This window comes from Balaenoptera musculus, chromosome 4, assembly GCF_009873245.2.
Source record: "Balaenoptera musculus isolate JJ_BM4_2016_0621 chromosome 4, mBalMus1.pri.v3, whole genome shotgun sequence".
In the NCBI taxonomy this organism is placed as follows: Eukaryota; Metazoa; Chordata; class Mammalia; order Artiodactyla; family Balaenopteridae; genus Balaenoptera; species Balaenoptera musculus.
In genome coordinates this window covers 23,531,320-23,550,171 of record NC_045788.1, presented here as the reverse complement: position 1 = coordinate 23,550,171, position 18,852 = coordinate 23,531,320, and the positions used below count along the sequence as shown (strand labels likewise).

Here is an 18,852-nt window from a genome sequence, read left to right as displayed (position 1 = left end):
AAAGCCTTTTAAGAGCAGTAAACCTCTCAGGTTCCCTCCCCCACTCCCAGCAGCAGGGGGGCTGCCTCCCTTCCCTGTCGCCCTCCGTCATGGCAAGGCTTCTTCTCTGGGAACCAGAGAGGTTCCGGACTTGGGAACTGCAGGTCCAGCAGAAGGGGCCAGGCTGTTGGGGAGGTCCTCCCAATCCCCTTTCCTTCTGCTTCTCCCATGAAAGCTGCAGCAAAGTCTTTACCCCTCGGACAAGACATTGAAGGATCTCAGCGAAAATGAACAGCCCCAAGGGAAGGACCTCCAGACACTGACTTTTGGGAGACCCCGGGAAAAAGCCAGTCTGTCCCCGGTCACGCTGTGGTGACTAGCCTTGCCACAGAGCTTCCCATCTGCCTCGCCTCAGTCGAGGATTCCTAGACATTTGAGGAAAGCCTCTTACCTGAAAGAGTGGAACCCAAACAGACAGAAACCAAAAAACTCCAAGGAAACAGAGACAATGCAGAGGGCAGAAGAAAATTTCGAAATGAATATTGCTCTCCTCAGAGAGATCAAAAAGGATATTGTTCATGTGAAATAAAAGCAGGATGCTTAAAAAAAAAAAAGAAAAAATAAGTTAAACACTCTGGGAAATTAATAATTTGGTAGAAATGAAAAATTAATTTCAATTAATTTTTAAATTGATAGAAGGGCTGGAAGATAAACTTGAAGAAGACACTCAGAAAGCAGAATATTAGAGAGAAAAGGTTAGAAAATTAGAGGATCCAGGAAGCCCCATCTGACTAGGGAGAGTTCTAGAAAAAAAGAACAGAGAATACGAAGGGGAGGGAATTATCAAAGAAATAATACTCAGCACAATGAATGAAAAAGATAAACACCAAGGCACATCTTTGTTAAACTTAGACGAGAAAATCCTGCAAGCTTCTGGAGGGGGCGGAAATCACGTAGAAAGGGAAAGGAACATTAGTTTATTGGAAGCTAGAAGTCAGTGGAACAATGCCTTTAAAATTCTAATGAAAATTATTTTTAAGCTACAATTCTATACCCTGCCAAACTGTCAGACAAATGTGAGCACAGAATTAAGGCGTTATTTTTTTTGTTTCTTTATTTGTTTGTTTTTGGGTTTGTTTTTTTTTTTTGGCCACACCATGAGGCTTGTGGAATTTTAGTTCCTTGACCAGGGATCGAACCCAGGCCCTCGGCAGTGAGAGCGCTGAACCCTAACCATTGGACCGCCAGGGAATACCCAAGGCATTTTTAGAAATGGAAGATCTGAAACTCTTTATCTCTGTATACCCTTTGTAAGAAAACTGCAAGAGGATGAGCTCCAAAAAAAATGAAGGAATAAAGCAAGCAAGAAAGAAGACATAGGAGCCCCACGGGGATTTCCTGAGTTAATGGCTAAGCAAAATCCCAGCCTAACAGCTGTGCAGCAGGACTTGAGAGTAACCAGACCAGACCGGAGAGATAGAGGGCAGGAGGATGGAAGGCTCCAGAATCGATATTTCAAAGAGGAAAATGGAACTGATAAAACACCCGTGGCTGACCATTACTGAGAGGGGTTTTAGTGACAGGCACGTGGAAAACAAAGGAAGCTTAAAGAACAAGGCAATAAATTAGCCCTAAGAAAAACAAAAAATTGTGCAAGAAATGTAACAGCTTAGTTCAGCAGTGAATAATAATTATGTGGTCGTAGTACTGGAAATCCTAAATATTGATTTAACCAGAATTTTCATGGGGGAAGAGGGGAAATAGTAGTAGGTAAAGAGATAAAGATTTAAAAGGATAAATCAAGAAATAGAAGCACAGGGGCTTCCCTGGTGGCGCAGTGGTTGAGAGTCTGCCTGCCAATGCAGGGGACGCAGGTTCGAGCCCTGGTCTGGGAAGATCCCACATGCCGCGGAGCGACTAGGCCCGTGAGCCACAATTGCTGAGCCTGTGCGTCTGGAGCCTGTGCTCCGCAACAAGAGGGGCCGCGATAGTGAAGGGCCCGTGCACCGCGATGAAGAGTGGGCCCCGCTCACTACAACTAGAGAAAGCCCTTGCACAGAAACGAAGACCCAACACAGCCATAGATAAATAAATTAAAAAAAAAAGAAATAGAAGCACAAGCATTTTATTAAGAAGCAAGTAGGTAAATGCCAGATAAAACAGTCAAAAGAGTTAAATTGGTTATCCCTGAGGAATCAGGGATGGGAAGAGAGGCAGGGCTGTTATTTTCCATTAAAGCCTTGTAGTGCTATTTTAAGTTATAAACTATGGACATGATTTTTTTGGGTAAAAGAATTAGGTTTAAAAACAATTTGAGTTCTTTCTTGTAACAACCTAATGTGGCCACATGAACGCTGTTTCTTACTCCTTCAAGAGAACATTGGATGCTCACATTTGCATCTGTTCTGCTTGAAATGTGTTTATTACCTTCCTGTGACTTCTCTTATCCCAGAAGGGAAAGGCTTTCTCTTTCATTCCTAGTAAAATATAGAATTTTGTGTTCCTGGGCCATTATAGATTTTTCAGATGATATCACAGATTACCAAAGGATTTTCTTGAAAATATCATTTCAAATTTTTTTCTTAGGTCATCGCATAGAAATCAGCGCTATCCTATAAAAGCTTTCAAAAAACTTACACCCATGTGTCATTAAGGAGAAAACATGGGTTCTGTATGACCCAAAGGCCCCTGGCTAGCAAGAAAAAAACCCTGGCTTCTATGTCTGTTACCCCTAAGCCTAGCTGTCAGACGACACAGACCAGTAGCTTAGGTTAGGGATGCTTTTTCTCCATGAATCTCCACCAGTCATGTTTATCCCATTCTGGATTAACTCATGCTGACAGCTTCTGGAGAATTGAAAGTATATCCTAAAATGACTTAAGTGCTTTGTTCTATTTTTTGAAGGTGTGAAGAAATTGGCTAGATTTAATTCTATGACTTATCTGCAGTCTTTTTATCATGAAACACAGCTAAGAAAAAAGCAATGACTATCTTTTCTTTAAAAAAGTTATAATCCATCATATGCAGATTGAGAGATTATAGCAAACCAGACTGCTTGGGATGGGTGTTGTTTTTACAGTCTTTCTCTCTCACATGTCCTAATGGAGCCCTAACCTGATCCAGGGAGGCACTGCCAGGTTCTGTGTCACAGGGACCCTCGGAGTTTATGTTTTCTCCACCTGGATATGTGTCACTGTGCCGGCTGCTATTATTTAACGAATACTTGCTGATTTGCAGAACAAATAATCAAATGGCATAGAAAGTCCCCAAACTGTTCGCAGATCTGAGACTAAAATGAAGATAGAAAAACTCTTCCTCATCTCCATCCTCACCTTCCCTGCATGTTTTTGATGCCTGGACTCCAGCTGCCTGTGGGTTCAGACTCAGATGAATCAGGATGGAGTAGTCCTGCCCCTGAAAGGTTCACAGTCTGCCTGGAGACAGAGCACACACCCCAGACCCTGTGGGCCCCTGTGGGCCCCGTAGATGCTGAGGGATCTACCAAAAGAGAGGCGAGAACAGTAGAACAGTGGGCTCTGGGAGCAGAAAGAGGGAAGATAACATCCCCCTGAGTGTGGACACTGGGCAAGCAGTGGGAGGCTGGTGGGTTCCTAGAGAAGGTGCATTTGGCCCAGACTTTGAAATCGGGGTGGCAGTCGATAGACTGAGATGGGGAGAGAAGATTCCAGGCAGGGGATACGCACGTGATCTCATAGAGACGGGAACGGAAAGGGGCTGGCTGTTTTCGAGGATGGGGAGATTCGAGCCCAAGATACAAAGGGCTGGGTAAAGATGAGACCAGAATGTCAGAGGGGTGGGCCTCACACAGAATTACTGTAAAGAGTTTGGACTTCATTCTGCAGGTAACAGGAAGCCATTCTTTCATCCTTTTATCCATTCAGCAGCTCTTCATTTAGTCAACCTATGGTTTTAACTGGGGCAGCTTCAAATTTTAGAGGAGGGACCCAGATACCCTGCGGCCAGGATAGCCAGGCGTCCTCATTTGTCCTGGACAGTTCCGATGTGTACCTGTCATTCAGGGCATCTCATGTGATTTACCATTTGTCATGGATTTTTTATTGTTTTAAAAGAAATATTACTCCTGAGAGTTGCTTTAAAATAATGCAAGCTGGGTCTGGTAGAGCTTCCCTTTGTGCTTCCATCTTCTGCCGTGGTCTTGTGTAGAAGGGCATCATACACTTATGCAGTAGGCAGAGTTCTCTCTTCAGCACGTGGTTGAATGTGGAAGACAACCAGTGCAAACTTGTCTCTTTTTTTCCCAACACAGCTAAGACCTTTCAAGGACAACATTCAAGACACCCACTAATCACATGAAATAGCCTGGGCTTTAGCCACTAGGTTCAGCCACTCCTTCCAGTCTTGGGTGGTAGAGGGATGAGTGTTTGATGCTTCTGGTCCCAGAAGCCAGGTGGCACCAGTACTGTGGCGGGTGCTGTGACCAGTGAGACACACAAAGCCACCAGGCTACCAGTTGGCTGGTTCAATGGACAACATGGGAAGTATAGGTTCATTGTACGTGAAATATATGCTGGGGAAAGGAGGCTGAGCTGTCCTGCTGTAAGACAGTCTGAGTGCTCTTGCTACAGTGGTTTTGTTATTTATGGCTTGGTATAAATCTACAGCTCTTTATTTTATAAATCAATATTTTATTGTATGGTAGTGCTTTTTTATTTTATTGTTGGGTAATGCTTTTTTATTTTGCAGTAAACCCTTTCAAGAACAAATAGCTAAAAAGACAGCTCACGTGTAGTGAAAAATTAAGTAGTGAATTTCCAGTTCTCAGGAAAAGTGATGACAAATGCATAACTTGCCCAGAAGATGTGTCACCACTTACCTCCACGGTAGGGTCCTAGTGATACCATGAGCCACAGGAAAAGCAGAAGAGGCACATCTGTGAAAAGATGTGAGCAGTATGGAGGTTCCTTAAAAAAACTAAAAATAGAGCTACCATATGATCCTGCAATCCCACTCCTGGGCATATATCTGGAGAAAACCATAATTTGAAAAGATGCACGCACCCCAATGTTCATTGCAGCACTATTGACAATAGCCAAGCCATGGAAGCAACCTAAATGTCCATCCACAGAGGAATGGATAAAGAAGATGTGGTACATATATACAATGGAATATTACTCAGCCATAAAAAAGGATGATATATAGCCATTTGCAGCAACATGGATGGACCTAGAGATTATCCTAAGTGAAGTAAGTCAGACAGAGAAAGGCAAATACCATATGATATCACTTATATGTGGAATCTTAAAAAAAAAAGATACAAATGAACTTATAAACAAAACAGAAATAGATCCACAGACACAGAAAACAAACTAATGGTCACCAAAGGGGAAGGGGGAGAGGGATAAATTAGGAGTTTGGGATAACATACACACACTACTATATATAAAATAGGTAAACAATAAGAACCTACTGTATAGCACAGGGAACTATAGTCAATATTTTGTAATAACTTATAGTGGAAAAGAATCTGAAAAAGAATATATATATATATGTATAACAGAATCACTTTGCTGTACACCTGAAACTAACACAACATTGTAAATCAGTTATACTTCAATAAAAAAGTAAAAATAAATAAAATTACTTCATTCAGAGTTTTAAAAAAAAGGAATACTCTACATCTTTAAAAATTTCTATATATGTTATTTATATATATATTTTTTAACATCTTTATTGGAGTATAATTGCTTTACAATGGTGTGTTAGTTTCTGCTTTGTAACAAAGTGAATCAGCTATACAGAATAGTCTACATTTAAACCTGACTTTTTCTCCTCCCCCAGGCAAAACCTAAACGAGTAGCTTTTTGCCCAATTGCCTGTCTCCCCATCCTGGCTGGACTCCCCTCAGAGTTCCTGTTGCCCTGGGTGCTGCTTTGTTGTGCCTTCACATTTTTCCCATCTGCATTTCCCGTGGCAGACTTGAGTGGCCCTGCCGGAGCCACCTTGTCCTCTCTGGTTTTTCCATCTTCACCCTCAGGCTTAGTATGCATGACCAGCTTCTTGTTCATTTCACAGCCAGGTCTTCCATCAGAAGACTCATTTCTTTTCCCATCTCGAGCAGTACCCATGGCTGCTGACTGTCTTCTCACCTTCGCTGCCCAGCCACAGATAAAGGCGTCAGGGGTCACGATGGTGGTGCCAGAGGAGCCAGTTAGACTTTGCAGGAGCCACTGAATTTACAGCACGTACCTCGGTGATGCCTCTGAATTCACTCTTTTCTGACTGCTTCAAATCGTCTGTCACCTCCCCTGCTATTCACACAGCCTGAGACCGTGTCCACTTTTTGGTGGCCATATTACAATGTTGATTCATATGGAACTTATAGGCACCAAAAAACAACAAAGATATCTCCACAGTTGCCTGTCACCGAGCTGCTGGGTCAGGACAACTGGCACGTGTCACTATCCATGTGTCAATCAGGATAATTAACCCAAAGAGTAAAGCTGTACCAAACAACCCCCCAAATCTCAATGGCCTGACACAACAAATGGTTATTTCTTTTATACATTTATTCATTTTATTTATTTATTTTTGGGTGTGTTGGGTCTTCGTTGCTGCACATGGGCTTCCTCTAGTTGCGGCGAGCGGGGGCTACTCTTCATTGCTGTGCACGGGCTCTGGTGCGTGGGCTTTGGTAGTTGTGACACATGGGCTCAGTAGTTGTAGTTCTTGAGCTCTAGAGCCCAGGCTCAGTAGTTACGGCACACAGGCTTAGTTGCTCTGCGGCATGTGGGATCTTCCCGGACCAGGGCTCGAACCTGTGTCCCCTGCGTTGGCAGGCGGATTCTTAACCACTGCGCCACCAGGGAAGACCCAAACGGTTATTTCTTTCTCTTTTTTTTTCTTTATTGTATTCAGGTATAGTTGATTTACAATGTTGTGTTAATTTCTGCTGTACAGCAAAATGATTCAGTTATACATATACATTCTCTTTCATATTCTTTTCCATTATGGTTTATCACAGGCTATTGAATATAGTTCCCTGTGCTATACAGGAGGACCTTGTTGTTTATCCATCCTGTATATACTAGTTTGCGTCTGCTAACCCCAAACTCTCAATCCATCGTTCCCCCACCCCACCTCCCCCTTGGCAACCACAAGTCTGTTCTCTATGTTTGTGAGTCTGAACGAATGGTCATTTCTTGCTCATGCCACAGTCCAGTGCAGTTGGATGGCTGTCCCGGGCAGCTCTCCTTTGAGCATTAGCTCCTGTGTGGCTCTCCCATCTCCTAGAACCTTCCTGTTTCCTCCGTTGAGTCCCCTCCTTAGAGCAAAAAGAGAACTCCGAAAGGATTGTGCAGAGGACTTTTATGGCTCGGCCTGGACGTGGATACCTCACTTCACCTGCATCCCACTGACCAGGACCCAGGCACCTGGCCCCAACCTAACTGCAGTGCAGGCTGGAGCATGTCACCTTCCTGTGTGCCTGGGGAAAGGAACCGAGATCAGTGAGCATCTCCTCAGCTTCTGCCACGGTCAGGCCATGGGAAACACAGTCGGGTAGAAGTCAGGACACCTGGGCTCTGCCGCTGACTTGCTGGGTGGCTGTAAGTCATCATAACCACTCTGAGCTGTTTCTTCCTTTTCAGAAGGGTGCCACTACTGCTTGCCTCGTACCTGTTCATTAGTTTACACTGTTACATAAACTTATGTGCTAGTAATAGGAGTTGTGGTCTGCACTGCTTTTTTAAAATTAAGATTATAAGGATTCCAGTCATTTATTCAATAACTACTTTTTGAACTCCTGTAATAACTAAGTCTTGAAGTAGCTGTGGGCAACCTCTGATCTCTGGATGGTACATTCTGGTGAAGAGACAGATGATAAATGATCTGTAAAGAAATAACACGGTTATATGGTCAACATGATCTAAAGCAACTGAAGGGCTCGGGAGAGACCCCTCTGGAGAGGTGACACTTGGGCTGAGAGTTAAATAATGAGGTAGGTAGAGGCAGACTTGGGACTATCAGGGAGGAGAGTGCGCCGAGCAGAGGGGCCAGACTGTGCAAAGGCCGTGAGGTGGAGAACCAGCTTGGAGGGTTCCTTGAACAGCCAGATTGTTGCATGACAAGGAAAGATGAGGTTGGAGAGATAGTCAGGGGCCATATCATACAGGACCTTAAACCTCTCATTGCTTCAGTTTCCTTACCTGTAAATTGTAAAACTGGGCTAATATCAACTTCATAGCGTTGCTGTAATTAAGTGGAATAATGTGTGGAAAGGGCTTGGAAAAATACCGGCACCTTTTATACACTACTTAAGTGTGTAATTATAGGTACAGTGAGGATTTTATTCCTGCCACGCTGGGAAAGCTGTGGACAGTTTTCAGCAGAGGAGTGTAACCTCATCTCCACTGGTTCTCGTGGGCTGGGCTTGAGGTAGTTGGGGGTTTCCACCCTCCTTCCAGACGTAAGGGTGTAAAGGGGGTTTTTTTGGTAAAAACCCTAACCAAAAAAAAATTTTTTTTTTTCAAAACATCACATGTTATTTCCATGAATCAAAATGTATGTTTTATTTTCCAAATGTTTATAAGATTCCATCTTTAAAAAGAGGAATATTTAAATAGACACAGATGGGGCTTCCCTGGTGGCGCAGTGGTTGAGAATCTGCCTGCCAGTGCAGGGGACACGGGTTCGAGCCCTGGTCTGGGAAGATCCCACATGCCGCGGAGCAACTAGGCCCGTGAGCCACAGCTACTGAGCCTGCGCGTCTGGAGCCTGTGCTCCGCAACAGGAGAGGTCATGATAGTGAGAGGCCCGCGCACCGTGATAAAGAGTGGCCCCCGCTTGCCACAACTAGAGAAAGCCCTCGCACAGAAACGAAGACCCAACACAGCCATAAATAAATAAATAAATAAATTTAAATAGACACAGACGATGGGAATTCCCTGGTGGTCCAGTGGTTAGGATGCCTCACTTCCATTGCAGGGGCCACAGGTTCAATCCCTAGTCGGGGAACTAAGATCCAAGCAACATGACACTGCCAATAAATAAATAAATAAATAAATAGAAGAGACACATGAATAAGATCTTGAAGTTTCTGATTGATCCCCCTCTTGAAGCCTAGCCAAATATTTGTGCGTAATTTGTACATACATTTCTCTGGATTACATTTGGAGATGTAAGTGAGTTGACACAGAGCTGCCGTGCCTCTTGAACTTGCTGTAAATAAAAATGTGGCCTGCATTTTAGAACACGCTTTCCGAAAGGTCTTTTTGTGGAAGAAGAAAATCTAAGAAGATTAAAACGAGGGCTTTTTAAAAAAATCAGACAGGCTGCAGCAACAGATCTTTTTGCTCAAATTAGTAAATGATGCGTTGGGGGAAGAAAAGATACAGACACAAAGGAGCGTTCCCACTTCTACCGAAATCTATTCCTCTACACCAAAGAAGCTGTCTTCTATTTGCATTTGCTCATAGTATCCTGAAAATGCAAATGACCAGCTCAGAATGCAATTCCCCATTCATTCTCTGGCAGCAAGCCTGGCGTTGGCATCCAGCAACTTGGCGTACTTGCCTCTGACCATAAGGACACCCCAGAGGCCGTGGGGTGAGCTGAGGTCACTGCTGCAGTGCTGGGCTTTGGCCCACACAGGACTCGGCTACTGGTAGGGAAAATCACAAGCCCAGAATTATTTTTCTACAGGCAGATAATGAATCCCTTGGTCAATAGAATCTCAACAACTCGGTAGCCTTGTCTAATTTGCTACCCCAAAAAAGTATCTTACTTGAGTTTCTGCATTAAGTGTTAGCATTTACGGGAGATTTGAGATATAAAGTTTCCCCAAAGATATGTGTCTTCTTTTTTTGGTAAAGAAAGATGTAGAAAGGAGAGGGGCCTTCTGGAGTTTTGCTGCTTGGTGGGATATGAGATTAAAACCCAAGAGGCAGAGCCACCCAGAAGGTGCCTCGTCCAGGATTTGTGCAAAGAAGCCGGTGTCCATCTAGCTTTTAATGGATTCATTCATTTAATAAATCTTTATGGTGCACCTCTACTTGGGGCCACGTGCTGTCCAGAAGATGGGGATGCAACAGTGAACAAGGCAGGGGGTATCCTTACCTTCTAGAGCTCCCTCTTTTAGGGAAAACGGACACAAAAACATAACTATGTATTTTGCATGGATACATATACATGTATATAAAAGTATTTTGCATGGCACAGAAGAAAACTCACTAAATTTGTGACAGTGGTTGCTTCTGAGAAAGGAGGGAGAATGAGGCTATGAATGAGGACAAAGGAAAACTCACTTTATCTGAAATTATGTATTTACTTTTTAAAGGAGACTTTAAAAAATGTGTTGACAGAATGTTAACAATAATCAATTCTGGCTGGTTGGTACCCAGGTGTGTGTTATATTACTCTGTTTCTTTCTATATTTTTTTATATCCCTAACAAAGAAAAATCAAGGGTACAGACCGTAGATTCTTCAAGTGGAAGGTCATCTTCAGAGAATATGCTTTCCAAAGTCCTTTAGAATGAGAATCCAGGAACTCTTAGCAAAGTTCACCTCACAGAGCATCAGACAATCTTGGTTCCTTATATAAATATGAAGAACAGCTTTTGTGTTACAGCGAAAGGGTTTGATGCAGTGTGCAACTCACTTGCAGTAGAATTTCTCTTTGGCCTTCAGTGTGAGATGGCATTCGTCTGTGGTTCCAATAGACCCACAATGGGTACAGATCTCCCCCTGAAACCTTCCTTCCAAAGAGTTTTTGTCAGGGTTGTTGGGTTTTGTGTTCAAAGTTATACGATGTAACCCATTTTCTGCTGCTGATATATTTGTGTCTCATTCTCAGAGAAATTTCCACTTTTCATTGCATCGAGACCAAATAAAGAATGTTGGAGAAGGAAAGATTTATCCCATTGAGAATGAGTATCCAAGGCTTGGATTCCATTTCAACAGCCTGACCACAGTCACCCAATTTTCTCAGTGTCAGAGAACTGAGAAATTACCAATGAAACAAGACTGTGATGCCCATGTCCCTCCTTGTTGCAGTCATCCAAAGACTCCAGGACAGTCTCCCTCCTTTCTTGTAAACTTTAGCCCCTGGCTCATGGTCACTGTCTTCAGCACCTTCCTTGTCATCATTCGCAGGAATTTCAGTATCTACGTGGATGATCCCTTTGGGTCTTTAGCCTCCTGTCCTCCATCGCTCCTCAGCCACCCACTTCCATTGTCGTTGTCCTTGCCTCTACCATGACCTAGGTTGTTACTGCCCTCACCCTACTGAGTCCTGATTTCTATGCTTATAACCCAACTTGGATTCCATGGTCCACCATTATGGTCATTCTCCTGCCTACGTCCTCTCCCCCACCATAGTCCTCACTTGGCAAACACCCCTCCACCTCCCAACCTCCCCACCCAGCACTGCTTAAATCCAGCTCCAGCCGCTCTGCACCTCCACGCAGGGAGCTGAACGTGGCTGGGGAGAAAAAGAACGCAACCATGAAGAGAGGACTCACTTTTTTTTCCTTTCTAATGAAGTATAGTTGATGTACAAGATTATATGTTATAGGAGTACAACATAGTGATTCACAATTTTTAAAGGTTACACTCCATTTATAGTTATTATAAATTATTAGCTATATTACCTGTGTTGTACACTCTATCCTTGTGGCTTGTTTATTTTGCACATAATAGTTTGTACCTCTTACTCCCCTACCCCTATCTTGCCCTTCCTCCCTGCCCTCTCTCCACTGTGGTGTACTCTCTATATCTGTGAGCCTGTTTCATTTTATTCACTACTTTGTTGTATTTTTTAGATTCCGCATGTAAGTGGTATCATACAGTATTTGTCTTTCTCTGTCTGACTTACTTCACTTTGCCTAATACCCTCCAAGTCCATCCGTGTTGTTGCAAATGGCAACATTTCATTCTTTTTCATGGCTGAGTAGTATTCCACTGTATTTATATATACCACATCTTCTTTATCCATTCATCTGTTGATGGACACTTAGGTTGCTTCCATATCTTGGCAATTGTAAATAATGCTGTTAAGAACATTGGGGTGCATGTATCTTTGAATTAGTGTTTAGTTTTTTTGGATATATACCCAGGAGTGGAATTGCTGGGTCATACAGTAGAAAGGCCTCACTTTTAATTCATTTGCTTCAAGTGGACCCTCAGCACTCACGGCAGCCCTACTACATTTCCCTCATCCATTTACACACCTACTCTTCTTTTCTCAAACTCCCAGTAGCTCCTCTCACATCCACTCTTGCTGCTGATGACCTTGTTTCCTATTTCACTGAGAAAAGCAAAGCAATCAGAAGAAAAGTTTCACATGCCATCACAACCTTGTGTACTAACCTACCTGCATCTGCCTTCCTTCCTCTCACTGGGCCGACCATCCGTGCTGCTATCTCAGGCTGCCCCCTCCATCGCTGTCTCAGATCAAATCTCCCCTGGCCTGCTCAACGACAATTCTCCAGCAATCCTCCCTCTCTTTTACTTCAGTTTTGCCCTCTCTACAGAATTATTCCCACTGGCCTGCAAACATGCCTTAATACAGCCCATTTAAGAATCCTGTCTGGTCCTCATATCCCCTTCCAGCTACAGATACCCTCCTATTACTCTGTTCATCTTTCCAGCTAAATTCCTTGAAAAGCTTGTCTACATTCATTATCACTAATTCCTCTCACTCCATTTTCTCTCGATCCTTCTCTTAGCAGGCTTTGTCCCTACTGCTGCACCAAAACAGCCGTGTCAGAGTCACCGGTGACCTCTGGTTGCTAACCCCAGTGGTCATTTCTCAGTCCTCATCTTCCTGACTCATCAGCAGCACTTGACTCAGCCAGTCAGTCTTTCCTCCTTGACCCACTCTCCTCATCAGGGTTCTGAGCACCACATCCTTCTGGTTGCCTCCTACTTAACTGACTCAGCCTCTGTGGTGGTTTGACCTCATCTTGGAGACCCAGTGACATTGGAATGCTCCAGGGCTCCATCCTGAGACCTCTTCCCTTTTTCATCTACACTCACTCTGTGGGTGGATGAGTCTCATAGCTTTGAATTGCCCTCCATAGAGTTTATCGATACATTTATAAAAATAGTCATTATTCATACAAGGACAGTCCTAACTAATTCAGTTCAAAATGTTTTTCCTGGCTGGGAATGTTTCAGTGATTTCATAGAAAGCTTGCTTATACTCAGGGTTACAAACGTGGCATCACATTTTGATCATTTTCTGATCATGGGATAAATAGAGACTGTATGCAACAAAGCAGAACATAAAACCAAGGCATTCTACAACAGCTATCACTGTGAGCATGCTTAAAAATTTAATTGCATTTTTTGCTATCAGCTTCTTAGACTGTGGCTTTAGAGCTTCTGATAGTCACACTTAAGATAAGCTTCGAGCAATTAGAATGCAACCATGTCAAAGCCAAAATATCCCTCTTCTTGTGACTACTCTGTTACAGCTTCTACATTGGGTGTGTATGTGTTTGACAAAAAAGGCAAATAACACTGAAACACTTCTTATTATAGGAAAAAAAAATTCATGGCATTTACCAGCATGGGGAAGCCATAGTTATGTGAAAGCATCTGTTGATCTTTGAGTCTGAGATAGTTAACTAAGATGAAGCAATCAGTGTTGCTTGTGTTTTTTTTTTTCTTTAATCACTGACCTTTGTCATCTGTATGCTTTTACAGAATGAAATTCTTATTCTATTGAGTATGAAACAAAGCTGATCAAGACTTTAAACAGCTTGGATGAAGAAATTAAAATAGTGTGAACTGGGAAATAAATGGGGCTTTTGTAAGAATCCTGACAAATGCTTTTGTAGCCTATTTTCTCTACCTATTCAGGGAACAAGGAGGGAGGAGGAGATTATGGTGAAGAAAGTCTTATGAGGAAGTGAAAACACATCTTTTTCATCAGTGTATTGTGTTTCAAGGCTTCCTGTTATACAAAATTTTCACCTGGAAAACAAGTAAAAACTCAGCGACTTTGAAAAGAGATGATTCAACAATTACTCAATTAATATAATCAGTGTAGATAGTTGATCGGGATTCTTCAGGACCCAAAGTGGATTATCTGTAAATTAACTGCACAATTGCCAAATCACCCCTTCAGTTTGAACTTCATAGAAACATTCTGTATATTGAGATCGTCCTATTGTATTATTTGTGAAAAATGGCATTTCAAATGTTGCTTTGCCAAGCACTATCTCTGAGTGCCATGGTGCTTTAAAATATGCAAATGTGTGCTAAGGTCCAATCAGGACTGGTATTCTTTGTCAGCAGTGACTTATCAATTAATAAGACTGATCCAATATTTTGCAGCTTTGTTGAGACAAACTCCCTAGGAATAAGCTCCTGTACCCTAGAGAACTGTGGAATTTGTCAAAAGAGAACAAATGCTAATCTTTTACTAGGAATGCATTATGGTAGAAAATCTTTTCTGGCCTAGTTCAGAGTTGAGGGAAGAAAAAGCATCATTTTGGGTATTAAACTTTTATCTGCTCATTTTAGTAATTGGCTAGATGTGAAGATTTCAGATGTTTTCATGACACGGTTTTCCACTTGGCCCTTTTCTTGGCAGGTCCCCGAGGGAAAAGTAGTAGTTCTTAATTTCCGATTCATAGACCTGGAGAGTGACAACCTGTGTCGCTATGACTTTGTGGACGTGTACAACGGCCACTCCAATGGCCAGCGCATCGGGCGCTTCTGCGGCACGTTCCGGCCCGGAGCTCTTGTGTCCAGCAGCAACAAGATGATGGTGCAGATGATTTCCGATGCCAACACAGCTGGGAATGGCTTCATGGCCATGTTCTCTGCCGCTGAACCAAATGAAAGAGGTATCGTTTCCACATAACAGCAATAATAAGGGCTCACGGTTGCTGAATGCCTCCTGTGTGTCAGGCACTGTTCTAGGCACTTTATATGGATTTACTCATTTAATCTAAAGTTTAAGAGCAATTCTGCTCAAACAGAGAGCTAGTAAATACCACCAAACCATCAAGAGACCGTTAAAAAATCAGTCTTGGGACTTCCTTGGTGGTCTCGTGGTTAAGACTTGGCCTTCCAATGCAGGCAGTGCAGGTTCGATCCCTGGTCAGGGAGCTAAGATCCCACATGCCTTGCGGCCAAAAAACCAAAACATAAAACAGATGCAGTGTTGTAACAAATTTAATAAAGACTTTAAAAATGGTCTACATCAAAAAAAAAATCTTAAAAAAAAAATCAGTCTTGCCAAGGGGGCGGGAGGGTGGGGGAGGGATGGACAGGGAGTTTGGGATTAGCAGATGCAAACTATTACATACAGAATGGATAAACAACAAGGTCCTACTGTATAGCACAGGGAACTATATTCAATATTCTGAGATAAACCATTTAAAAAATCAGTCTTTTTTAAAGCCCATATATATTCTTATAAAAATTCAAATGTAGAAATTCATGGAGTAAAAATGTGAAGCCTGCATACAGATATACACATGCAGCTATAGAAACATTTCACCCCATTGTAGTCCCCTCTTAGAAATAGCCGTGGCTGGTAGTTCCCATACCATCTATGTGCACTTACTTATATGTATGAACTGTTGCAATAGCTTTTAAAATATATAAGTGGTATCATACATTCATATTGTTTCACAACTTCTTCTTTACACTTCATAGTACGAGTTGGGATCATTTCGTGTCAGTACATGTGCGCTCCCAAGGGTAGAAACCTCTACCCTTGGAAGACAACCACAGTGGTCAAGATCTGTTAAACTTACAGCCTTCCGCCTGCAGGCACTCCTAATCTTTTCTTGCCTTGGGCTATAGTGCAACATCGCTGGTTTGAGAGAGCAGCCAGGCCCTTTGGGAGGAAATCCCAAAGAAGAATTGAGGCACAAAAAATTTAGGTATAATCCAGCTAAATCTTTGGCTAATGGCTAAACTCTGCATATGTGAGGGAGAACTCAGTTGGCCTGGCACAAAAGCATCATCTGGAGGATGAAAAAAACAGAGATTACAACTGCCGCCCACTGCCAGGGCAACAGACTTTGAGCTTGGGTCTAGCTAAGTTGAATGCCTGCTAGAACAAAAGTCACTTTTTATAGGAACACAACAGAATCCAGAGACTTTATAATGTATCATTCATAATGTCCAGTATCCAATCATGTGATGAAACCAGAAAAGTGTGTCCATATTCAAGAAAAAAAGCAGTCAAGAAAAACTGACCCCAGAATAACCCAGAAGTTACAGTTAGCAGACAAGCACTTTAAAGCAGCTATTATAAATGTTTAAGGATTTAACGGGACATATATGTGTAAAAAATAAATGTGTAAAAAATAAACAGATTGAGAATCTCAGAAAAGAAACTATATAAAAAAAGAAAATGGTAATACTAGAGCTGAAAGATACAGAATATGTAATTTTTTAATTTACCTGATGGGCTTACAAGCAGATTGGAGGTGGTAGAAGAAAAAGGCAGTGGATTTGAATAGAAATGATCCAAGCTGAAGAACCAGGAGGAAAAAGATGAAAGAAAGAGAGCCTTGGAGACCAGTGAGACAATGTCAAGTGGTCTAACACATGTGTAATTTGTGTCCCAAAAGAAAAAGAGAGTGATAATAATGCAGAAAAAGTATCTCAAGAAATGATGGCTTGAGGCCACCCAAATTTAGTGAAGAACATCAATTTATAGAGCCAAGAAGATCAACAAATCCAAATTAAGATAAATAAAAATGAAGCCACACCTAGGCACATCATAATTAAATTATAGAAATCGAAAGATAAAGAGAAAATCTTAAAATCAATTAGATAAAACCCAAATTACGTACAGAAGAACAATGGTATAAAGGATGGCTTTCTTTTAATCAGAAACAATGGAGGCCAGAAGGCAGTGGAACAGCATTTTTAAAGTGCTGGAATAAAAGTATCAATCCAGAATTCTACAGCTAGTCTTCAAAAATGAAAGTAAGTCAGAAAGAGAAAAACAAATACTGTATGCTAACACATTTATGTGGAATCTAAAAAAAAAAAAAAACATGGTTCTGAAGAACCTAGGGGCAGGATAGGTATAAAGACGCAGACGTAGAGAATGGACTTGAGGACACGGGGAGGGAGAAGGGTAAGCTGGGACGAAGTGAGAGAGTGGCACGGACATATATACACTACCAAATGTAAAATAGATAGCTAGTGGGAAGCAGCCGCATAGCACAGGGAGATCAGCTCTGTGCTTTGTGACCACCTAGAGGGGTGGGATAGGGAGGGTGGGAGGGAGACGCAAGAGGGAGGAGATATGGGGATATATGTATATGTATAGCTGATTCACTTTGTTATAAAGCAGAAACTAACGCACCATTGTAAAGTAATTATACTCCAATAAAGATGTTTAAAAAAATGGAATAATAGTAATGGTAAAAAAAAAAAATGGAAATGAAATAAAGACATTTTCAGATAAACACCTGCATCACAAGAAATATTTAAGGAAGTTTCTCAAGTTGAAGGGAAGTGGCCCCACAGGGTAACCCAAAGGTAATGGAAGGATTGAAGGCCACTGGAAATGGTAAATATAGAAGGCTATATTTTATTTTATTCTCTAATTTCTTTACATGTGTCGTTCAAAACAAAACAAAAAACTTTACCATTCTATTGTGGCAAGCGTACTGTATGACATAATATATATGACAACAATAGAACAAAGGATGGAGGAGCAAATGGAAATATACAGTACCTGAAGAAATACACTGTTAACTCTAAATAAGCTGTCCTTGGAGAACCCATTAAAAACACACATATTTTAGCTAAAAGGCAAAAGATTAAAATAGAATACCAGAATTATTGAACAGCCCAAAGAAGGCAGGAAAGGAAGAACAGATGGAACAAGAGAAAGGTGTGACAAATAGAACAAAATAGTAATTGGCACACTCAATCCAAACATGTCAATAAATACATTAAAGGTAGAGGATTAAATACTCTAATTAGAAGACAGTAATTATTAGAATGGGTTAAAAAGCAGAGCCCAACCATAATTGTCTAAAAGAAAGCACTTGAAATACAAAGACAAAATAGGTTCAACATAAAAGGATGGGAAAATATGTACCATGCAAACTTCATTAAAATCAAAACTAATGCTTATAAAAGGCAATGTTACAAAGATGGATAGGCAACCTACAGAATAGGAGAAAATATTTGCAAAATGGCCTCATAAAGGATTTTTATTCAAAATATATAAAGAACTCAACAGTACAAAGATAAAGATCCCCATAAATATAAAAATGGGCAAATACTTGAACAGATACTTTCCGGAAGAAGGTATATGAATGACTCATAAGTACATGAAAAACTGTTCAGTGTCCTTAGTTAACAGGGAAATGCAAATTAAAACCACAGTGAGATACCATTACATACCAACCGGGTTGGCTAAAAAAACTGATGGCACTAAATGCTGGCAAGGATGTGATACAACCAAAGTGCTCATCCCTTGAGAGGTAAAAAATGCTACAACTGCTTGGGGAAAAAATTTTGGTAGTTTCTTATGAAGTTAAACATCTACATCTACTCTTGGCCCAGCAATTGCATTCCTGGATATTTATACAAGAGAAATGAAAATACATGTCCCTAAAGAGATTTATACAAAAATGTTCATAGCAGCGTTATTCACAGAAGCCCAGACTGGAAGCAAGCCAAATGAATATCAGCAGGAGAATAGGTGAACAAACTCTGGTTTCCACACCCCAGAATACTACTTAGCAATGTCAGGGAACAAACTACTAATACACACAGCAACATGAATGTATCTCAGAAATTGTACTAAGCAAGAGAAGTCAGACACAGAAGAGGACACACCGTATAATTCCATGTATATGAAGCTCTAGAATTAAACTAATCTAAGGTGAAAGTTTTTA

The 18,852-nt window shown here is 41.6% G+C and overlaps 1 protein-coding gene across 1 annotated transcript in view; it reads left to right on the top strand.

Annotated features, from left to right (window-relative positions):
* PCOLCE2 (procollagen C-endopeptidase enhancer 2) overlaps positions 1-18,852 on the top strand; it is a 74,216-nt gene that overhangs the window by 31,631 nt on the left and 23,733 nt on the right. The window contains exon 3 of the mRNA XM_036851778.1: positions 14,559-14,814. Within this exon, the coding sequence (XP_036707673.1) occupies positions 14,559-14,814 (256 nt within the window). The remainder of the gene's footprint in view (positions 1-14,558; positions 14,815-18,852) is intronic.